Source organism: Dama dama, chromosome 22 (assembly GCF_033118175.1).
Source record: "Dama dama isolate Ldn47 chromosome 22, ASM3311817v1, whole genome shotgun sequence".
In the NCBI taxonomy this organism is placed as follows: domain Eukaryota; kingdom Metazoa; phylum Chordata; class Mammalia; order Artiodactyla; family Cervidae; genus Dama; species Dama dama.
Window position 1 is genome coordinate 24,417,145 of NC_083702.1, and position 25,135 is coordinate 24,442,279.

The 25,135-nt window shown below is 35.4% G+C and overlaps 1 protein-coding gene across 3 annotated transcripts in view; it reads left to right on the forward strand.

Moving 5' to 3' along the window:
- ATF7IP (activating transcription factor 7 interacting protein) overlaps positions 1-25,135 on the forward strand; it is a 108,345-nt gene that overhangs the window by 8,660 nt on the left and 74,550 nt on the right. The window contains exon 1 of one of the 3 annotated variants that reach the window (XM_061125051.1): positions 9,678-10,005. The exons of 1 other annotated variant lie outside the window; for it this stretch is intronic. In XM_061125051.1, the coding sequence (XP_060981034.1) occupies positions 9,989-10,005 (17 nt within the window). In that variant the 5' untranslated portion in view covers positions 9,678-9,988. Of the gene's footprint in view, positions 1-9,677; positions 10,006-25,135 lie in introns of those variants that run through there. One more of the 3 variants, XM_061125050.1, reaches the window with a different exon arrangement.

The window sequence follows — 25,135 nt, forward strand, 5'->3', positions numbered from 1 at the left end:
GAAAGTAGTATGTTTAGGAGAATATACTTATAATGTGCCTAATAAAGGATATTGTTATTCTGAGCTACTGCTAAGTCACTTCAGTCGTGTCTGACTCATAGATGACAGTCCACCAGGCTCCCCCGTCCCTGGGATTCTCCAGGCAAGAACACTGGAGTGGGCTGCCATGTTCTTCTCCAATGCAAGAAAGTGAAAAAGTGAGAGTGAAGTCACTCAGTCGTGTCCGACTCTTAATGACCCCATCGACTGCAGCCTACCAGGCTCCTCCGTCCATGGGATTTTCCAGGCAAGAATACTGGAGTGGGCTGCCATTGCCTTCTCCATATCCTGAGCTAGGAGTCTCTAATTTCTCTTTTTACTTTGCTCTACTTTGTATCTCTTTTAAAGGCTTTTATTCCTTTCAACTTTTTATGTTTATAATTACTTATGTAGAACTTTATAAGCATCCTGCAGTTAGGAATTTTATCTTATTGATGTATTTGACAACTGTCACATTTTAAAGACAAAACCCTTTTAATTGGGTATAAGACTGCTATTAAAGTTACAAAGTTGCTTTCGACAATACCTACATTATTACTGAGTAAATATTTGCTTATCGAAAAACAGAACCCCTTTGTTTTAGGTGCCAAAAAAAAGGGCGGGGGGCGAGGAAGCTGTTTTAACTCCTTTCATTTACTCATGATAATCCACAGATGTCAGAACTTTTCAGAAAATAATTAACCATGAAGTTTCAAACCCACTGGATAAATTGTCAAAAGATTTGACAGACACTTTGCATCTGGAAAATTATAAATAGTGAAATAACTTTTGGAAAAAAATCTTCAGTTTCATTCATTAAGAAATAGAAAAAAGAAAACGCTTTTGCTTACCTATTAGTAAGTTCTTAAAATACAAATCTGAAGGACAAATGTATGCAAATAAATAAGGGTTTGATGAAAAGGTGGAATGACTTAATTTTGTGTTGTTTGTGTGATTGTCTTCTTCCCTATAAAACTTAAGTGATATAATAGTTGCAAGATTAAAAATATGCAAGCAAATTAAGAAGAAGAAAAAGAAAAGACAAAGAATTTTCCTAAAACCATTTAGTAATATAGTGAAATGGAATGTATAGTAATTTTGTCTTGGAGCCTGGCCAACTAGTGTCTCGGAGCAGTATTTCTTACACATAAAATGGTGATACCACCTACCTGGTAGGCTTATTTTGAGGATTAAATGAAATTAGTTATATAAAATGCTTAGCATTTGTTCCTGACATACTTTTCAGATTTGGCTTCAATCAGTTGATGAATCTTTTAGTAAGACATGAATATTTACTAAGAGGCAACCATGTGCAGCTTTAGAGCGCCCTGCAGTACAAGGAGGTATATAGAAAATGACAGTGTTCTTGATTACTGGAGTTAGAACTTTAACGGTGTTTAAAAAGTAACTTAAAAGAGTAAGTTTGATAATGCCACTCCCTAGTAGGAAAAATATACATTCAGAAAAATAGTTTATTTGCAAAGGTTTGTGAGAGTTCAGATTTAGGACTTACTCATTACATTAAGACAAAAACAAAAAACAGAAAATACCACTAGAATATTTAAAGGATAAAAATCTTTCAAGGATATTGAATTCACCAGCCTCATCATGATGAAAAAGCAGCCATTTTCTCACATTAGTTATTTATCTTCAAGATTTATCATAATTCTTCAGACTGTCATTATTGTCAAAGTTAGAAATGAAGTCATTTATTTGGGGGGCTAGGTCCATACAGAATTATCCTGTTTTCTTTTTGTAATTTCAGGGTGCAGTGTGATCCCTCACCACTTATTTACCTGTCAGCTGTGGAACTTGCTGGACATGCTAACTTAAAATTGAGGCAAAACAAAGTGTCAGTTTTCTTCCATAACCCTTCCTGTGACCAGGTTTCTACCCCATAAGGCATAGTCTTGACCATATAAGTTTGTTTAATGATTTTCTGATTCTTTATTTTATTTTGATATTTTGACTACTTTATTGATCTAATGAAGTACTGTTAAGTATAGAAGGGCTTCCTTTTATCTGCTAACAAAACTATACATGTTTGATATGAATTAACTTCTGTCTAGTTTTATAAAGTATAATAATTTACCTATTTATCTGCTTGATTACAAGATTAGGAGCTAAGGTCCATCTAATTTATCTCAGTGAGTTTTCACCTGGAGTACTTAAAGCTGTACTATATCATGGTTCTTTAAGATTCCCACATTTGTTAGTGTTCCTTCTGTCAGCAAGTGATATTCTTTATTCCTCTGAGCTGGGAATCCCTTAAGTTATAAAAGAGATACTATAATGATTTCCTGTGAAAACCTACAAGGCATCGTTTCTACACTTGAGGTGCAGTCGTTGTTCCCTTTCATAGCTAATTAAAAGAGATAAATATCACCTGTCTCTGTGGTCATGGTTACAAATTTGATTTATCCGGTTTTATTCTGGAAGGGAGGAAAACAAATTCTTACTGAAACTATGTACGTGAGTTCATAAAAAGTAGAGAGACTCAGTTATGCTACTTTATACAAGATTTAATCATTCTTCTAAGTAGTTTAAACAAGGCCAATCAGTATATTTAGTATTTTTCTATAGAATTGTGCTTAAAATAACCTGATGGTTTATTAACTTACAACATATATTAAGATCTTTCACAGAATATTTTTTACTCCTGAATTCTGAGGGTATTGGATCAAGAGACTATTTAAATAATCATTTGTACAAAATATATCTTAAATTAAGAGTTAAAGGTAGATTAAGAAGATAGTGATTTTCTTATATGACCATTAAAAATAAAATGTTAACTGCAATTAGTTAACTACAATGTAAACTAAATTAAACTTCAGTTCTAGGTAATTCTTACTCTCCTGTTCTAGGGTTAAGTAATCTGCTTAAACAAAGTTGTCTACATTGAACTAACAGAAGAGTGGAATTCCTGACTCATTTTCTTGATACAGTTATGACAGAAGTTGATCACTAGGATGTGTGTATCCATGAACCTCATCTGTATAATAGTTGATATGTAGTCCAGTCTGACTCTGGGCAACCCTACAGACTGTAGCCTGCCAGGCTCCTCTGTCCATGGGGTTCTCCAGGCAAGAATACTGAAGTGTGTTGCCATTCCCTTTTCCAGGGGATCTTCCCCACCCAGGGACTGAACCCACTTCTCTTGTGTCTCCTGCATTGGCAGGTGTGCTCTTTATCACTAGCGTCACCTGGGAAGCCTGATAGTACAATTGGTACAGTTCTTTACTAAGGACTTTTTGATGTTTGTTAAGAAGACACTCCCCCTCCCCTACCCATCCAGCTTCAGTGGCAGGAAGGGTCATGATTCATTTTTGTTTCTTAATTCTCTTTGCTCTGGACTGCCTACTCACTTTCTACATCTGGTACACTACTTTCATCCTTAAAATTTTATTCACCATTGTGGGGATTTCTCTCACCCCTCTTTTTTGTAGGACTTTTGTTTTCTGTGTGCTGTATCTTTTTATTGACTTACTCTGTCATTAGGAGGAGTGGATCACATTCTCTAGGAGCTTTTTGAGAAAGAGTATATGGGAAATATGCTTTTTGAGATCATGTGTGTCTGAAAATTGTCATTTTATATTTTCATGCTTGATTGATAGTTTGGCTAGGTATACAAGGCTAGGTTGGAAATCATGTTACTTTAGAATTCTAAAGGCACTGCTCCATTATCTTCTTGCTTCTGTTACCACTGAGAAATCTGAGGCCATTCTTATTTTTTATTTTTTTCCCTCAATGGAAGCATGTAGAATCTGTTATTACTTTCTAGGTGTTCTGAAATTTCACTTTAATTCCTTGATATTGATCTATTTATTATTGTTTCCTGGAATTAATCAGTCCCTTTCAGTTTAGCAGCTGTTGTCTTTTAATCCTGGAATTTTTCTTAAATGGTGATATCTTCTGCTATTCTATCATTCCAAGGTGAATTTTTGGGTAGAGACTCACATTTTTTTCTCTCCTGTTTATGACTTTGTCTTTTTGCTCAGGTAGATTTTTTTTATCATGAGGTCCTTCTATTGAGCTTTTCTTTCTTTCTTTTTTTTTTTAATCATGTTCTTAATTTCTGTTGTGTATTCCTTGCCTGTAGTATTTTATTCTTGACACATGAATGCAGCATCTTTTAATATATGTGGATATTAATTTATTTTTGAAGTGTTCTTCCTGTGTAGTCTGTTACTTTGTGTTTTATTTTTTGTTTGTTTGTCTTCCATGTTAGACTTTTCTTAGTTGTCTTTCTCTTCCTTACCTGACTGTATAATGTGTTGTGGCAGAGTAAAAAGTTGATTAGAATATCTAAATCTGTCAGTTTTAGACTTCATTATGGGCTCGCCTGGGTAGGCTGTTTTTGGAAAGTTCCCAAGACCTAGGGTCTTGTGTCTTGTGCTTGTTAAATACCCTTAGAAGGTAGTCTTTCATTTTCATACATGGAGAGTAAGGATGTTATTGCCAGCATTCTGGAAGATTAATGGAGGAAGAGGATTGGGTTGTCCTCAGTGAGCACTCAATCCCTCTCTTTTTCATATGCTACTCTCAGTTTTTTAAAAAAACTTTTTATTTTATGTTGTAGTATAGCTGATTAACAATGGTGTGATAGTTTCAGGTGGACAGCAAAGGGACTCGACCATACATGTATTCATTCTCCCCCAAACTCCACTCCCATCCAGGTTGCCACATAACACTGGCTGTGCTGTGCTGTGCTTAAGCTGTTTTCGACCCCCATGGACTGCCACCAGTCTCCTCTGTCACCAGGCTTCTCTGTCCATGGGGATTCTCCAGGCAAGAATACTGGAGTGGGTTGCCATGCCTTCCTCCAGGGGATTTTCCCAACCCAAGGATTGAGCCCAGGTCTCCTGCATTGCGGACAGATTCTTTACCATCTGAGCCACCAGAGAAGCCCAAGAATACGAGAGTGGGTAGCCTATCTCTTCTCCAGGGGATCTTCCTGACCCAGGAATCGAACTGGGGTCTGCTGCTTTGCAGGCAGATTCTTTACTAGTTGAGTTACTACTCTCCTTTTAAACTGTGGATGTTGTTTTCAGATCTTTGCTAGGATTGGGGAGAGCAGGCATTCAGTGGAATGTGGTAAGGACATCTAGAGATTTCACTGCTTCACAAACAGCTTTCACTAATCTCTTTTTTAGTCATGCCATCCTACTATTTGCTCCCTTCACCTCAATTTCGAAAGTGTTTAATTCTTCTGGTTTCTATGTCTTTTGAAGTTTCTGCCATGTAAATCAAATTGGTTCCTAACTTATCCCCTGTGCAACTTAGAATGTAGTGTTTTGGGAACTGCTTGCATAGTTGCCAGTGAAAGTGAAAGTGAAGTTGCTCAGTCGTGTCCGACTCTTTGCAACTGTAGCCTATCAGGCTCCTCTGTCCATGGGATTCTCCAGGCAAGAATATTGGAGCGGGTTGCCAGTGGTTCTGCTTATTTTCCAGTTCCCAGAAATCTTTGTAGCTATTGTCCCTTTTACTTTTCTCTTTGTTCTTGAGGATTCATGCCTTCAAAAAATACCTCCAGTGTAGGTTAGTGGGATTTGAGTGAGTGAAGTTAGGTGTTTTCAGTTTACCATGTTAATAACCTTCTATTGTTATTTTTAATGTTGATAGTAACCTGTGTACTTAAAGTGTATTAACAAAATTAATAAAAATGTATTTTTACTTAATACAGTGAAGCCATTTGTTTAGGTTCCATGGAAGTTTCAACATTCACATATGCAAAGTTTTCTAATAGTGTGATATGTGATATATTAAAAGTATAGTAGTTGACTAAAGTTAATTCTCTTATAGTTCTTTTTCATTACTACTTGTGTGACCCCTGACAAATGATTTTATTCTATAGTCATAAAATGTTTGAGACTATAGTACCATTATTTTACATGGTCATAGTAAGAGTGAAATGAAAGTGCTAGTTTTACTTAGGAAAAGGGTAAAACATTGAGTAATCATGGTGATGTTTACTTTACATTAGAAATGCCTTCCAAATGTTTGCTTTTACAAATAAACATTAATTGGGTTTATTAAAATTCACTCTACCTAAAACAAGTTGATTATAATCTCTGACGTTATATAATCAAGCTGTACTCTTTCTTAGTAATATTGAAATTTTTTAAAGTAGATACTATGATTATATCTGTAATTTTCTATAGACTTTTTTTTTTTTTTTTTTCAGAATTCAGCTATTCTAAGCACATGTTATCTCCTGTATAGTGCCTATAAAAGCACTTTAAAAACTGAAAAATGCTCTACAAAAGATAGTTTTTCCACCTTGGGTTTTGAAGTGCAGAGTTTTTTAAGTTGACAGTTAAAAACTTAGCTGACATATTCTCCTTCCTAGAGAATAAGAGTTGAGATCCTAAAAAATGAAGATTCTTAAAGATGTAGAATTTTCAGGGATTTTTGTGGAAGAAATGAACACATGGGGAATTACCCTGGATATGCGCGAGTGCTTCCTGGTTTATAGTCTATGGGAACTTGAGTAGAATTTGTATCCTGCTGTTGTGTGTAAAGTGTAAATCTTTTAATTATGTTGAATTGGTTCATAGTGCTTGTCAGGTCTACTATATCCTACTCTTCTGTCCATTCTGTTAATTTTTGAGAGTTTGATATTGAAACTCCAGCTAAAAATCTTCATTTACTTAAAATAATTGTAATATATAGTGGAACTATATGTAACTTATGTTCTGTATTTTCCAAGTCTCTTGTAAATGTGTTATAGTACTTTCATAATTTAAAAAAACAAGAAGAGAGGAAGACAAATACCATAAGATAGCACTTATATATGGGCTTTGAAATTTGACACAGATGAACATATCTACAAAACAGAAACAGACTCATAGACATACAGAACAGACTTGTGGTTGCCAAGGGAGTAGGGTGGGGTGGGGGAGGAATTGGGAGTTTGGAACTAGTAGATGCAGACTCTGTTATATAGGGAATGGATAAACAACAAGGTCCTACTGGGTAGCACAGGAAACTGTATTCAGTATCCTGTGATAAACCATAATGGAAGAGAATATGAAAAGTTATATATGTGTATGACAGTCACTTTGCTGTACAGTAGAAATTAACACAATGCTGTCAATCAACTATACTTCAATAAAATGCATTTTTTAAAAATTAAAAAAACACAAGGAATTAATTCCAACTCACCAAATATTGAGCAAATAAATACTGTGTTTCACATTATGGAAGTGAGTGGAAAATGAACTAGGTTGTGATTTCTGTCCTATAAGGACTCATACGTAAAGATGTCAATGACAAAAGATGCTGAGTATGTTGGTGGTATGTATAAAAGATCTTGAGAGAGCAAGTACACCTGGTTTGGGGTTTGTACATAGTAAGGGGAAAGGAGAGCAAAAAAAGGATTGTCAGTGATAAAATAATTTAGGTTGAATTACGAATAGGATTTATTGGGTAAACCAGCACATAGTTTCTTTGGGATAAGGAGTGAAACTTTGGCAGTGACACCAGATCTCTGAGTAGCAGCCTGACCATTATTCTGAGTTGTTTACGTGTTGCACAGAAACAAGCACTGTGAGAAGGGATGGACAGAGCTCAAGTAGGCTTAGGCTGAGTGTAGTCTAGAATATATTTTAGCTATTAGCACTTCCATGAAGTTATTTACTCTCTGTTTCCTCAATCACGAATTGGAGATAAACCTATTTTTGTAGGGTTAGTGTGAGGATAACTAAACAATGTATGTAAAACTTACATGAAATCTTGATTTATGTTAATATACTTTACTACTCCTTTGTCTTCTAAAGCCCCTTGCGTGTAGACAATCGATACATTTATTGATTTGACTTAAAGTGTCTTGGGATAATAGAGAGAATACAAATAAATTGGTAGTAAATTGGTTGTAGTGGCTGGAGGAGGATTGGCATAAGGAGGGAACTTAGATTCTGTTTCTTATTTTGAAATCTAAATTGGGTGAAAAGGTAGCTCTTATAGCCAGTAGCTGTTGGGAAGATCCCCTACAGGAGGGCATGGCAACCCACTCCAGTGTTCTTACCTGGAGAATCCCCATGGACAGAGGAGCCTGGCGGGCTGCATACAGTCCCCGGGGTTGCAAAGAGTGGGACACAAGTGAGCGACTAAGCACACATAGCCAATAGCCAGCAGCTTAGCTTGCCCTGGAGAGCTTAGATTGAGAAAAAAGTATTTAGTGTTTACATTGGAAAGGTATTTGGCAAGACATAGGAGGTTTAAGGAGTGTGGGGGAGCAACCTACACTTGAAGGTATGTTACATAATGTATATCTCCGTAGAACAAGCTTCCAAAAGAATCTGCTGCTTGAACATCAGCTGCTGTTCATCAGGCAGCTCAAAATGTTTTGGTTGTTTGTCTCGCCCCATTAACCTTGGCCACATTCTGGTGCTACAGTATGTCTGTCCTGTTAGAATCTTTCCCAGTTTACCAATTTCTTGCTTTTAACAAATAGATCTGAGCCACCCTCAGAGAATCCATTATATTTTTGAAGAATTAATGTGGCTTGGATCAAGTGTTAATATCAACTTTTCTTCCCCTAATGCAGTACTTAAAGCAGTTTACATTGTCTGGCTAATCTCATGGAGGATAAATAAGGACTTTTAAAAAGCAGAATTTTTTAAAAAAACTTTTATTATGGACAATTTCGAATGTATACAGAAATAGAATGAAATAATGAGCTCCATGTGCCCATCACTCAGCTTACGCAATCATCAGTTTTGGGGGCCAATCTCCTTTTGGCTAATCCCTACCACACCCTTAGCAAGTTTTCGTAAATACCTACCTTTAGTGGTGGATAGAGACAAGAGAGCACAAGGCAGCTAAATTTAGGAAGGTAAACCAAGTCAGAGAAAAGGAAAAGATGGATTTCTTGGCTGATGTGAGTTATCAAGCAAACAGGTTCTTCTGTGCCTTTGTCCTTTTCCTTTTAGTGGTTGGTTAATGCTAAAAACTAATTCTTGTTGTTAATACACCCACTTTCAGACTGAATTTTACCCTTTTGTTCTTCCTATTTGTTTTTTCCCCTGAAGGTGTCTACATTCTTTATTTTTATTTGCTTTTCACCCATGTCAAAATGTTGAGAGATCTGTGCCAGGGCATGAAATTAAGTTTGCCCTGGGACCAACCACTCACCTGGAGATGTCTTTGTGACCATCTGGACTACAGACTAGAAGAAATTGTTTTTACCTTTATGGCAGGTTATTTAAAATAAGCTTTGTTGCCATTTTAGCTGTAAAGTCTCTAGTCCTCGCCAGTACTTATTTAAAATTATTTAGTCAAAAATCTGATTGCAAGGTTTAACCACTTGGCTAGATTTGAGCACTTTGGAGCTTAGATTCTGTGGGAAAATCTTTAACTAGCTTTCTAAAAATTGAAATTGATTATCAGGATTTAAAAAACTTAATTTTCTAGAAATTATAAAAAATTGGCACTCTTTTCATGTAAAAAGTACTGTAAAAGAGTTAAAAAAAAAAAAGACCTTGAGCAGAGTTTGACTTTTTTTTTTTTTTTTTCTGGACTGAAATGGAGGCTTTCTTTCAAGCGAATTCCCTGATGTTTGCTGTGTGTGATTTGGCTCTATCTCTGTAACTGCTAATATGTGGCGTGGACTTTTAAGCTGTTTGGGATCAGGATGTACCCAAACTCTGTATTGCAAGTCGGGATTCGCAGGCATTATGTTACAAAACTGGCTTGCTGCCTTCTGTTTTCTGTGTTCTGAGTAGCTGCATTGTTTGTTGCAGTATATGCACAAGCTGTTGTCAGTGTTGTTTCCTGCAGGCTGACATAGTGGGAGGGGCTTTGTTTGATACATAGCTGAGTTTCCACTGTGTGAGTTCTTGAGTGCACACTGCAGCCATCTTAATTACACTTTAGTGCAACTGAGACAGTGCAGCTGTCTCAAAATGGCTGCTAACCTGGTCTTTGTAACTGCTTAGGCAGCCACTATGCCACTGAGGAGACCTGCCACATGCATCAGGACCAGAGGTAAGAACCAGTTACTCTTTATCTCTGAACATTTTAATTAAAAAATATTTGCATTTTACTAAATTTATATAGGAAGGTGAACTTGGAGCTTGCTTGCTAAGAAGTTGAAATGTTTGCTGATAGAACCTATAAACCTCTTTTATGGAAACAGTACATAGCATGCTGAGGTCAAAGGTTAAATTCCTGTAATTTCTCACCATCTTATGCTTTGTCATTACCAGAACATTTGATCACCACAGTAGTGCTTTTCTGGCCCTGGTTAACTTCATTGTTTCCTTTTATGTTGGAAAATTCAGTGTGCTTGTTATTTATTTGTAGAAACAAAGCACAGTATGTTATCTCAGATTTTTTTTTTTTTTTAAAGAAGCCATAAATAAGTCTTGTTTTGCATGAAGATTGTGATTTTTTTAAGTTTGTATGTGTGTATCTGTATGTTTTGGAGGTATTGTTTGATAGCTTTCTGGGAAGAATGTTAATTTTCTGGATATAAATCACAGTTACAAAAATTAAAAAAAATTTTCAACACTGTTACTTTTTTTGTCCTGTGCGTTCCAGTTCTTTATTATTATGCTGCCTCCTCCCGGCCACCCAGTCCTTTCACAGTTTTGATGGGGCTAACTTTTATCATTATATTTTTTGCTTAAATTGACATTCAGATTCAGATTTTGAATTTAGAAATAGCTCACATTTTCTAGGTCTGGATACCCTTTTTCTTTGTATCTAATGTATTCTTATCAACAGGACTGAAGTAAATCACAGTTTTTTAGTTAATTAAGTGATATTTTGTGTGTCCAGTTTACCTTAGTTAAAATGTGTAGTATACTTAAATTAATGACTCAGTAACTTTGTCAATTTAGTTTCAAAATTTTCAAAAAGCTTTCTTAACGTTGTTCTGAAGCAGAAAACTTTATTGAGATATTGTAAGTCGGTAGTGACCCAGAAAGTAGGAGAATTAAATTTTTGTTATTGTATTATTTCAGATAGCAGAACAGTTATTTATAATTAAAGCGCTGATATTTAAGCAGTACTTAAAATTTTTTTTGTAAATGATATAGTGCATCCCTCTATCTTTATCAATAGAGTATTATGAATATATCCCTGACTAATATGACTTAGAACAGTAAGTTTTGAACTTTCTAAATACTGCAGCTTCTAAAAAATAGCAACTTTTTGCATCTTAAATTGTTGTGAAGAATCCTAGCATATAAAAGGGATATATGAATGCTGTATTTATTGTATATTTTATAATGTAAACTTATGACATCTCCTTATTATAAACTTACTTAATGAAATGAGAACAATTAGGCTGTTATGATGAAAATGATAGTTAGAAACCAGATCGTGTATGACAATTATGGTCTTTAGGATCTAGGTCACCTATTTGTAGATGTCTAGGTGCTAAGGGATTGTGGAATTCAGCTTGAAAAATACTCTAGAACATATATCCTTCATTTCTTTTCTGATACACAAATTTTCATGAAAGTAGTGTGTAAGACCTATATTTGCATGATTTAATAGTTTAAGATTGCTGCCTTGCCTTGAAATTGTTTTACTTGTTCTTATTTTTAAACTTTTTTAGCAACATTTTTGTTTTTCCTAACTTAATCAGTATTTATTTATTCAGTGGCCTAAAATGTATCTGGGATCATTAGCTCAGTTTTATCAACAGCTGCAGTATGTTCGTTTTATGTATTAATTTATTACTTTGTAAAGTTATTAGGACTTTTTTGTGTGCTGTAATGAATTCTCATAATCTGAACATTTCTTTATGTAAGTATGACCTTGCCTGTGAAAAAGTAAAAGAACTACGAATCCAATATGTGTGACAAATCCAATATATGTGAGTGATTCTATCCATTGTGCATTTCGTTTCAGTAAGGTTTTGCCCTAGAGTATGAAATAGGAAAGTGAATGTGCTGTGACTCTAATCACTCTTATTTTTTTTGGCTTCTTATAGTACAAACAGCTCACTGTGTTTCAAAAATTGCATATGATGTAAACCAGCTACTTGGTTTTATATTCTTTATTGCTGGAGAGAAACTGACTAGGTTGAAATTATTGATCAATTTATGTTGACCTTCAGAGTAGGGCCTCAGGGAAATTTTAATGATCCATTCTTCTTGCCTTCTATTGTGGACTATAAAATTTACATCCATCTTACCCTCCACAAGATGAATCCACTGATTATTACTTACACAAGGGGAAACACCAATACACTGCGGTTACTCATTTCTAATTCTTTCAGTGCCATGTTGCACTTTTGCAGCTATGAACATAAGCAACTATGACCTCACTGGGATTATTACTTTTAGGATTGGTGACAGTTTTTAAATTTTCTATGCTGAATTCCATGTTGGCTATTATGCTCAATAATTGAGGGCATGGTAAATCTGGGTAATTAAGGTGTTACATTATTATTTTGTCACTTTTTGCCCTCCTCATTTGTTTATCTCCTTTCACAAGCCATTTTGCTAGCATAAACCTTCAAGGGAAATGTTGAGGTAGCAGAAAGAACATTGACCAAGAGTTCAAACCTATATTTGAATTATACTTTTGCTACCTTTTTCTTGGCTAACTTTTACATTTTCTGACTTTCATTTCCTTATTTATGAAATGGAGGAAAAAATCCTATCTATTTGGCGAGGATATGTTGGCAATTTACATAATGTTTTTGAATAATACCAGAAAATACTCCACAAATATCTAGTACGCTAACTTTCCTGTAGTACTTGAATGCTCTTCAGTTTCTTTTCTCAGATGTCATATACTATATCAAATACAATTGGATCAGGGAATGTGTTCTGTTTAGAAAGAATGGGAAATTTCTCATAGAACTCATGCTCAGAAGTGGTAACTAACACCATTATATCCACCTGATAACTGATATATTCATATTTGTACTCCTGGGTCCTCTCTGTTGAATAAATTAGCCTTCCTTTGCTGCATGTGGGTAGTGGCAGAGGTATTATTAAGTCAAGCGAGTACAGAATGTTGTCATTGCAGGATTAGAGGAGAAAGCTTTGGTTCCCGTCTAGCTGCGTAGTCCACACATGCGGTGAGAAAATAACTTTTTCTAAAGAGATAACTTGAATTCAGGGCCTAAAGAGTTTTATATGTTTCAGTACAGAGGAGAGTCCTTACAGTATAGTTCTCTTTCGGTGGCCACAAACTGGCAGTGAGCAGACTTCTGTAATGTTTTAACCATTGCTATATTTCTCTAACACTTAAAGTTGCCAGATTTTACACAAAAATCTGCATGTCTCATCTTTTAGAAAATAGAATATTGGGTAGTGCTAGAAATGTATTTGCTTGAGAAAAATAATCTGTCTACAGTTGAGTACATAAACTCCTTCAGATAGTGCCTCCTCCTCACAGCTGGTCCTCTTCATTGATTCACATTACCTTCTGGGCTCCGGTGAGCTGTTCCTTTTAAATCCCTATCCTGCTTACTTCACAGATTGTTGGCGGCCGTTAATACCTAAAATACAGCTTCTCATCCAGAAGAAAGTAAACATAAGTAAAATCTAACCTATTTCATGTGGCAGGAGACATAGCATATGTAAAATCAGCTTACTCTTTAGAAGATACGGCACATTGTCTTGTCCTAGATTTTATATTAGAGTACCATGGTTACTGATTGAAGGAGATCCACTGACTTCAGCAAAAAGTGACATTCATTTGAAGGTAAAGTAGTTAAAAAAATACAAACTAGGAACATTTAAGTTCCTCAAAGTCTTTTAATGTGATAATAAATTCTCTTTACATGTTATCACTGTATTAAATCTGTCACTATATTTATTTGTTATATCACTATTGATGTTTTTAATGATGATATTGAATAGAAAATGTTAAATTATATTCACGATGCACAATTTACTGAACAGGTAAATGGAATGAACTTTATAAAAGAGTTTTGCTTAAATTGATTAAGAAATATTAGCACTTAAAATGAGTAAGTTCCTAATAGAAAGTTCTCTTCACTCTACTAGACTAGATAATTTCAGAGGTTATTATATATACTTGTTTTTGTTAATATTTCACTTCCATGTATAAAAGATTTACCATCTCAACTATGTGAAGACTTCCTTGATGATCCATGAAACATGGTAGTGTATAATTGTGATCTGATGGGAATTTGAATTCCACATTTTCCAGAGTAAGCCGGCTTCTTAGTGTTCATGTAATGCCATGACATTGGTAACTCCAGTGATGTGCTAGAAGAATGTTACTCATTTTTAGAAAGTGAGTTTCAAGTTAGAAAGCTTTAGGGAAAATTGAAAATCCAGTTAACTTGCACAGGAAACATTGATTGACTCTCTTGTTTTTCCACTTCTTACACTCCTGAAAGAGAAAGTGATTTGGAAGAAAGCGTAAAGTTTATTCACATAAGGGATTGTTAATAAATTGCTCAGGTTAGAACTTCCACTGAGTGTTCTCTATTAGTAATTTGTAATAGTCTGTTATTGGACATTAATGTGTAAATACGGAAATGATGAAAATAGTGCTTACTCAATAAATCTTTGAGTTTAATGAGAAGGGGGAGTTTAACACCAGAAAAAAAAGTCTAGAGTTGCTTCTGCATCTTCTTGAGGGCATCAGCCTTCTCTGCTGAAGTAAACCAGATAGTACTGCCCCGTGGAGTCATCTGACTGATGCTTTTTTTTTTTGCTGACATACAAGCACCATGGCATGCAGAGTGGAAAGTATTAGTGCAGAAGTCAGGAAGTGATTGTTTTGGTGCTGCTAGTGAGTAGTTGCATAGTTTGGATAAATTATTTAGGCTCTAGATGCCATTTTGTGACCATTAAATGAGGAAGGTGGTTGGACTATAGGTAAGAATACGAACTTTAGAATCAAACAGGGTCAAGGTGATTCATGTTCTTCCACTCATTTGTTAGAATAGTGCTCAGAGTGTCAATATAATGCCTATTTATAGTAAGTGCTCAATTGGTCCTATGCATTATTTTTTCTGGGATGGAGGCTATTTGCTTATTTTCAGAATTTCAGTTTTCTTAAAAATGGGGATAAAGTACCATATAGAGTTGATACTGGGATTTAAATGGGCAAGACAAAGTACCTAGTGTAGTGTTTGATACAAATAAAGTATGAGTAAGATTGGTTGGTTGTTTCTCACAAGGTTCTCTCCAGCATGAATTGTTTTGCTCTGTGTTTCTTTTTTTAATCATTATGAAATTGAGAGGTCTGGGGTACTAGATACTCTAGAAAAGGGTTTAGGGGAGAGGATTGTAAGGGCCCTGGCTGATACACAGTAACGATGCCCAAGAGCAAGGTGTTAAAATCTCAAATTGAAGACCTTCAAGAGCCGGAAGGAGACAAAACAAAGAGTTTTTATTTGTGCTAGGGCAGCATGATAGAGTGAAACAAAAATGTACTGTGAATTGATCAGTTGAATCAACAAATTTAATAAATATTTATTATGCTCCTCTTAATTTGCCAGGCACTGTTTTGATGGCTGTAATACAAGATCCCTTGCTCTCAAGGAGTTTACATTGGGGCAGGGAAAAAAGGAACATAGAAATAAATATGAGACGCTCAACTGAAGATGCTGGAGGTGGGATGGGGTAGTGACTAGCTAGGTGAACCCTACTCAAAATGTGTTCTGTGGGTCAGTTCAGGGTCAGTTATCAGTTCATCTGCTCCTGGTCCTCTGTTAGATAACTAAAATTGAGAATGTCTAGAAAATTTTACATTAATCTAAGAAAATAATTTTATATCAGATCAAAGAATAAAAGTCATATATTTTATATGCTTCCCTCACCCCCCAGATAACTCATCTTCATTGTGTTTAACAAGAGTACTAATCTGTAATGGATTGGAAATAAAACTTTGATTCTTTACCATTGTTAGTTTGAGAAACATTGTTTCTCAGTGTTTCTCAACTTTAATTTAGTGTGGTAATTTCCATTCTTGGCACTTAGGTAAGCAGGCTGCAGAAATTTTGAGCTTCTTGTGATTAATTAATTCATTGTTGGGATTAATTTATTTCCCTAAATATTGTTATTGACATTATATTTTATGCTGGACTTAAGGACTTTAGGTCCTTTGATTTTAAGTACATTTATTCAAAGAGTTGGGTGTATAAAGTAGAAACAGAAAGGGAGGAACCAAAATTAAAACTGGAATGAATACAGTACTTAGCTGATTTCCGACTCTGAGATTTTATGATCAGTTGTTCTTTTGGTATAAAATCTTTCCTCCCACCACGTGTTAACTTGCACGGTGTCTATATGAAGTCACATGATCTTATATATTTGCCCCTGTCCTTTCATCTGATGCCGGTGGAGCACAGATCCTAAGAAGAGAATATAGTTGTTTGAGGAAATCTACTACTGCTTATCAGAGATAATGTAGGTAGCATTTAGGATTATCCACATATTAGAAGTCTACCAATTCCTGTTTTTATATAGCTTTATCATTTCCTTATTTAGAGCCTTATTTATTGCACAGTAGGGATAATTTAAGACCTGTGTTTTAAGACAACTGAACATAAGATTAAAAGATAAGGAACATATTTTGGATAACCCTTAGCATAGTAAATGGACTTCCCTGGTGGCTCAGATGGTAAAGAATCTACCTGCAGTGTGGGAGACCTGGGTTCAATCCCTGGGTCAGGAAGATCCCTTGGAGAAGGGAATGGCAATATTCTTGCCTAGAGAATTACAGGGACAGAGGCTATGTAGTCCATCGTGTCGCAGAGTCAGACATGACTTGAGCGACTAACACTTTCATAGATAATGACTCAATTCTTACCCAGTCAGATCTGATCCATTAAAACAATACATAAGTGATTTAGGTTCCAAAAGAATATGCCACACAAAATATGTTCTTGTGTAGATACTTGTTACATAACATGCCTGAGTGTTGATATTGAGTGCATACTTTTGTAGTATTCACCAGTGGTAAAAATGTCGAATAATTTAAACATCATAGTAGTGACACTTGAAGATATATTATCTTACTATCTGGTAAAACATAAAGCAATATGATTCTAAGAACATGCCTATTTAATGATCATTTACTATTTAAATGATTAATTAAATTTTGAAGGTAATTGTAGAGTAGAATAAGGACAGCTTTTAGCTAATATGAATTATAATTTATATTTTTAATGGTTGTTAGAATAGCAATCATTGGATTTATGTGATCATGTTGGTCTATGCCACAAATTAAGGCTTTTGAATATCTCGGGGGGTTAAAAATATTTTTGATGTAGTGGGGTTAGAATTTCAGTTATATAAGAACTCTAAGTTGGTTTTTTTTATTACCTGGATTTTAATCATGTTAGTAAACAAATAACTGGATATATTCTAGAACCAGTCAGTGCCTGTTGGGGAACAAGTGGGGGAGGGTTCACTCGGCAGTATTCTTCAGTTTGGTCATGAAGTGAGGACTGCTTTATGTAAATTGTTCTTACTGGCGCCAGCTAGCTGTAACTGCAGTCTGGCTGTGCTAGGGCAGCAAATAATATGTGTCATGGATTTTCTGTTTGGAATGTATAAGAATGCAGCCTTTTGGACTGAAAGAACAGAGTTGATGCATTAGAATAGGAGTACTGAGACCTCCACAATTGCCAGTGAATAAGTGAAGTAGTGAGAAGCTATAAGCCTTTTAAGTTTCTGTTCTGCTTTTATAGATTTGTACCTATTGATACAATTGGGTAATATGTGGGAGGTACTTAACTGCACACAGTTGCTGCAGACTTAATAGTTGGCAGCATAGAAAGCTATACAAAAGAATTCTGATTCTAGGCATCTTCACTTGCAACAGTCCTTTGGAAGATGTACGTTGAGTATTCTGTGAGCTTCACTGACATGCTGTCTGATGTTTTTTGGCTTTTGAGGTTGATGGGATATTTGCTGCACAAACTACACAACAGATGTGAACCACTGAAAGGAGCTTTAATATGTAGCCAGTCTACTGTATTCCTTTTTTATTTTTTTAATGAATATGTACCAAACAAGGAATTTAGGCTCAAAAAAAGCTGATCTAGAAATCTGCATGAGCTTTTATGCTTACACAAATGAACTGAGTAGCAGTGGTTAACAGAAGAGGAAGTCTTTTTCACAGTATCAAGCTGCCCACAGGTAAGAGATTCAGGTCCTTCTTCTAATGATAACTTTTCTCCCTCCCCTACCTCCTCAGGCCTTATATCTGCCTCTCACCTTTGGGAAGTTTTTTTTTTGTTTTTAGTTTTATTAATACCAGGATTACTAGATTGTTTAATGTTAATTTTCAGGAGATTCTAAATGTCATACTTGGATTTGATTTCTTAAAAATATTTTCATCTTCTCTAATTTATCTCAGGTTTAAATTGAAATTAACAGTAGGCTTCATATATGAGTATTATTCATGCATACAATATGTTCTTATTACATGGAAATCAGTTTTAGGTCTCTTCATTATAGTTCTGTTACTGTGTTCTCAGTTGTAGTGACACCAAGTGGTACATGAAGAGCGATGACTTTTTGTAACCTTACTAAACATGAAGTTTTAGTTTAAATGTACCCCTTTAACCTCAAAATCAGAATGCTTGTGTTTTCACAAGTGACTCATTAACATACATTAGATAATGTATGTTTATACATATAACATGGTCAAGTGTTCCATACCCCCTTTATCATTTCCATTTCCACATATTTAAATTCATCACCATTTTATGAAGTGAATTTAAGAATCTAAAACTAACAAGAATGTATTAATTAGAAATTCTCTTGAGTCTAATATTTTATTTCTTAAGCTCGGTGAAAGGTACATGAGCATTTATTATTTTTTTTTTGTATGTCTGAAAAATTGCATGTAAAAAATCTCATTGAAAAAAAATAAAGAACTATATAAAATAATGAATATGGTAACCATTATTGTAAGTCGGGCATAACAGAGGCAACCCAGCACGCATGAAAAGATACGAAGATTTATGTTTATAAAGAAATTCATATATCAGTATTGCTGTTCAGTTGCTAACTCTTGTCAGACTCTTTGTGACACCATGGATTGCAGCATGCCAGGCTCTCCTGTCCTTCACTCTTTCATACTGTATCAGTGTGGCCAATGAGAAGATATATTACAGATTGATATAACAGTTTTAGAGGGATGAGAGTGGGGAGGTAAGAAAGTTGAATGAAGCTAAGAGGAGGGGGTAGTGAGGCTAGTTTAGAGAAATGGAAGGAAGGAATTAGAGTAGGCAGTTCTCTGCCTTTGCATTCTTTTCTGGGAGTTAAATAGCAGGTTCTTTCTGCAACCTGAAAGTGCTGGTTTTAGTTGGGACTTCAGTTCTCTAGATGAAAGGTAGTTGGTCCTTTATTACTGAGTAGTTGAATACTTAAAATCTAGAGGTCAACTGTGATAAAAGGCACACTCATGTTTCAGGGGCCCGAACTATTTCCCGTTGCCCTTTGACTGTATTGCTTGGGATTTTAAAAATGATTGTTTTAATATATGTTCTGTTGAAGTATGAAAATGTATATTTGTGGATATATTTCCTCTAAGTAAAGAGTTTCACTAGAATTGGAGAAATAGTGATAGTAGAAATATATCAATTTTGAATAATGTGCTTGAGGTTCAGTGGAAGAATGAGGCTGGATATGTGCTCTTGGTGAAGAGAGCACAGCTGGGAAATGTTTTCTGACTTCTCTTTGAGGCAGTGTTTGGGAGAATGTTGGGCTAGGAAGACAGTGGAGATAGACTGGTTTATATATGTATATAGATAAAGAGGCAAGGAGTTGTTAGACCAAAACAGAGGCATTTATTGATTACTATTAGAGTTAGGGGTCAAGGCAAAGAAAGATGATGGAAAACAGGAATATTCTGTCTATAAAGAAAAAAACCTAAAAAGAGGCACATAAGACAAAAATAAAGGCCATGAGCATAATAAAGATGTGCAATCTTTGAGACTGTTAAGCTTGAGTGTGCATGATTCAAAAATCTAGGGAATGAAATTTGAAGTTTTAGTTTTGGTGTTCCTCTTAGGCAACAAAACTTTTGTTTAGCAAGCAGTGTAGACTTAGAAAATCTTCGAAGTGAAATGGATGTGAGTGATCTAGTAGTTCTAACATCACACCTTGCACTGGAGTCTACTGTTTGTTATTTCTGACGGGTAATTTCTGACAGGTAGTTATCTGGCTTCTGCATCTACATTTCTAATGACAGAAAAGAAAGGCTCTAATTTTATAAGGCAGTTCCTTCTTTTGTTGGACATCCAAAACAATGAACGCTTGCAGATTTTGAGACAAAATTGGCTTTTCATTGTTTTGTTCCTGCCCTCTACCTTGTGTCTGTCTCTTTCTCTGTGTATCTCTCTGTATTTTTTACATGACAAATCTGCACTGTTTAAAGAAAGCCATTAAAATTCTCTTGTGTTTTCTAGGCTAAATATTAACCATTTTTCTAACGTTTGCTCATTGTTCTAGGTCATTCTTTAGCCTGGTTATCCTCTTGTTTATTCTATTGTTTTTAAAAGTCTCTTTTATCTGTTATGCTCATAAGTAAATACATTACTAAAAAGAATGTTCTTTTTTTCTGACAATGTACTTCTGTTATCTAGTTTTAAGTTTGCATTGACATTTTTGACAGCCACTTCCCACTGCTGAATTTTATTGAGTTTGCAATAAGTTAAAATCCCTTAGTCTTTTTCATGTATTCCATTGATAACATGTAATATACTTAAATATTTGAACCAAGTGTATTATCTTATATTTTCTTCTTGATTTCTAATGTGGTTTATTATGCTTTCTTTCGATTTTCCTTGCTTGTTTCCCCCCCTTTCGGAAGTCTTTCAAAGAGCTGGTTTTGGATTTCATTGATTGCTTGCTGTTTTATTGAGTTTCCCATGATAATGTTCAATTTTTATTGTAGTTACTTTCTTTGGGTTTATAACTTTTACATGCATTTTTGAGTTTGTGCTTCTTTATTAATATATGCATTTAGGTTTTCTCCTGAGTATCATTTTAATTGAATTCCCTGGGTGGTATTTTGTTAATACTTTGTTGTTTTTATTATTTTACCACTGAGTCCTCCTTAATCCAAAGTTTTTAAAAAAAATTTATGAGGAGATAACTTTCCCTCTCATTTCATTATTGTTTATCTAACTGTATTAAGTTATGGCTAGAGAATGTGGCCTTGTGTGAATTTTTTTGGGGGGGTAGGCTTTGAATTTATTAATATTTCCTTGTCACCACATGCACAGTCAATATTAATGTATGTTGATTTTTGTTCATAAAAATTTGTATTTTGTGTTTTTTGGATATACGATTCTATTTACTTTTCTACTGAGTGACTTCATTTCTTCACTTCAGCATGTTAATTGAGAAATGCATTTTTAATATTGTTTTTTTCATCTGTAGAGTTTAGAAAGAGGTGTGTCTATCTTTCTGGATTTATTAGTTTTTCCTTGAATTTTTAAAAATGTATTTTTGGTGTATGTGATTTGAAGTGGTATTATTTAGGTATAGCAGACATAATGTTTCTAGTGGATTGTACCTTTTATTAATTAGAAATATCTTTTTTGTTCCATTACTGGATTTTAAATTTGAATTTTTTTTTATATGTTACATGTGGGTTTTATACATTATACTTCTTTTTTGTTTGGCATTTGCCTCATGTATCATTTTTACCTATTAGTTTTCAACCTTTCTATGCTATTTTATTATAAGGTGATATATAGCACATATTTGATGATATTTTTGTCATTTTACCCAGTTTGAAGCCTACGTAACTTTTAGATTGATAGTTTTCTTTATTCCTTTGTTCCCTATTCCACAATCTTAAAGTCCGTTAATTCCCATTTTGTAATTATCTTGTATTTTGTTCCAGAATATTTGTTTTAAAGATGGTCGGTCCTCAATTATTTTAGTCTGCTCATGAGTTTTACTTCTTTTGTGGAGCATTGCTATTTCCCTTATCTGAGTTTCTTCCTAGGGTCTTTTGCTGTCTTCTATCTGTAAGTATATCTTTATATGATTATGTTAGCAATAATCTATTAACTCAGTCTTTGCTCACAAGTAATACTTTTATTTTTTCTGTCCTTGTTGATTTCTGGCAATAGGATTCTAGGCTAAAAATAACTTTCCCCCTGACTTTGGGGGATATTGTTGTTTTATTTTAGCATTTAGTATTGCTGATGACAAGTCTGATGTCAGTTTAATTTTTATTCCTTTGTAGTTAAAATGATTTTTAAAAAAATTCTGAGTTATTAGTATTTCTTCATATGGGTTTTCTGAAATCTTAACATAGTATGTCTATCTAAGTGTTAAAAAATTTAATTTAGTCTCTTTTGGTAATTAGTAGACCTTTTTCTTTGGAAACCTTTTTTTTTAGGTCTGTGAAATTTTTTTCTTACTATTCTCCTTTTTTTCCCTCAGTTCTTTTTTTCTATAATTCCTCTTGGATGAAAGTTGTTGCTTCTGGGTATATCCGTCATGTCTCTTAGCTTTCTGTTTGTCCTTTGTATCACCCCTACCTCCCCCTGCCCTGACATTTTTAATTGACTGTACTCCTCTTTGTGCTTGAGAGTTCCTGCTTTGTTTTGGGTATGTGCTGACCCAGGTGACTGAGGGGGCTGTCGCCAGCTGCTGATGGCATGAGCTGGGGATGCGCGTTTTGAGTGGGAGCCTCCCTCCCCCTGTCTCTTCTGGAGCTTACTTAGTGTCTGGGGGTCACCACCCTGTCTGCACTCACAAATGTCGCATCACTGCTGCCTTGGTTCAGCATTGGCATGAAAGAGATTGGGAAAAGTGGAATGAGCTTAACTGTTAAGATAAATCACACAAATATGCTGTCATCTGAAAACTGAAACTGGTATATGAGGTCTAAGTAAAAGTTTGTATTTATGTTGTTGTCTTCTCCTCAAGGGAACTGCTGTAAGTAGTTTGGCATTTATCCGTCCAGACTTCGAAATATCACTTATATGCATATATCGATGTTTATATTTATATAAATATATTATTTTGCATTTTAAAGCATAATTGCGTAAAATTTGGAATACTTATTAACTACTTAAATGTCTAAGAATTTTCTATTTATGTCCTCATTAATCTCCATAACATTTTTATGAAGGCAGGCCTTATATAATAGTCTCAGTTTCATAGATGAAGATACTGAGGCAAGGAGAGGAGAAGTCTCATGGACAGGTAATTTAAGAAGGAAATGATCATACCTGTATTCAAAGGGGTATGTCTGACTTCAAAGTTTGTACTGTTAAGTATGTTGAATTCTGCAGCTACTTGTATACTTAATATTCACACCAATAAGAATATCTACTGTGTTCTTAATTTCTTATTGTTCTTTATTCTTTAGTGGATCTTCAGTATTTTTTAACTATTAGGGATTAAGTTTTAATTTGTTTGTTTGCTATTATAGTACAGCAGTAGATATCCTGATACATTACCTTTTAAAAACATATTACATATTATTAGTAATACTTAAGATGGATATCTCAAAGTATCTTTGGTGTGTGAAGGTGAAAGTGAAAGTGGCTCAGTCTTGTCTGACTCCTTGGGACCCCATGGACTGTAGCCCACCAGGCTCCTCTGTCCATGAAATTCTCAAGGCAAGAACACTGGAGTGTGTTGCTGTTCCCTTTTCCGGGGGATCTTCCCGACCCAGAGATCTAACCTGGGTCTGTTGCTCTGCAGGCAGACTCTACTATCTGAACCACCAGGGAAGCCCTTTGGTGTATCAAAGTGATACACAGTTCTGCTTATTTGCCCCTGAAAATAGTTATGACACTGAAGTCTTATATCAGCAGTGTATGATGCTACTCATTGCTGTACATTATTGCTAACAATTTTTTTTTCCATTTATTTGTATTAGTTGGAGGCTAATTACCTTACAATATTTTAGTGGTTTTTGTCATACATTGACATGAATCAGCCATGGATTTACATGTATTCCCCATCCTGATCCCCCCTCCCACCTCCCTCTTTACCTGATCCCTCTGGGTCTTCCCAGTGCACCAGGCCCGAGCACTTGTCTCATGCATCCAACCTGGGCTGGTGATGCTAACAATATTCTTTACCATCTGAGCCACCACGAAGCCCAAGTAGTTGCCAATCTGATGTAAATGAAGTATTTTCTCTTTGTTTTGTCTTTTTCTGATTATTACCGAAGTTGAATATTTTTTCTTATGTTCCTTTTATGAATTGCTTATTTGCTTTTTTTTTGTCCTTTTGAGTTTTTTGTCTTTTTTACTCACTAATAGATACTCTCTTATTCTGGTACTAATCATATTAGCACTATGCTTTTTTTTTTTGAACTGGGGACTGCTCTGGTACTGCAGCTGGGCAGTAGGCCCGCCTCCCACCCCCAGGTGACAAGCTCTGCCTATTTGGCGGTGCAGCCACTAGGCTGGCAGGCTGCTGCCCACTGATTGGCATGCCCCTGGCGCGAGGCACCCCAGCTCAGTACAGCGTCCTCCCCGAGATTGGCGCCCACGGAAGACGGGCAGGTGGAGGAGCGGAGGAAGGAGGCCTAGTGCCCGAGAAGGGCCGGGGTGCGAGCCCACTATGCTTTTCAGCTTTAAAGTGTTTCTCGAGAACAGCATTGAAACAAGTACACTATCAAGGGTGAAACTGATCACCAGCCCAGGTTGGATGCATGAGACTGGTGCTCAGGGCTGGTGCACTGGGAAGACCCAGAGGGATCGGATGGGGAGGGAGGCGGGAGGGGGGATCGGGATGGGGAACACATGTAAATCCATGGCTGATTCATGTCAATGTATGGCAAAAACCACTACAATATTGTAAAGTAATTAGCCTCCAACTAATAAGATAAATGAAAAAAATAATCTGTGATTAAGAAAGCGCTAGAGTACTAACACTGACTAAACAATTTAGTTTAGAATTTTAAAAAGTGAAAGTGAAGTCGCTCAGTCGTGTCCGACTCTTTGCGACCCCGTGGACTGTAGCCCACCAGGCTCCTCCGTCCCTCGGATTCTCCAGGCAAGAATTCTCCAGGCAAGAATACTGGAGTGGGTTGCCATTTCCTTCTCCAAAGTAAATGCTAAATAAAGTGTTTCTCGAAACTTGTGGTTACTTGTTACTTTTCTGTGCCTTTGATATTTCTCTACATTGAGTCATATATCCAGCATAGTTTTGTCAGTCTTTTTCTTATATGT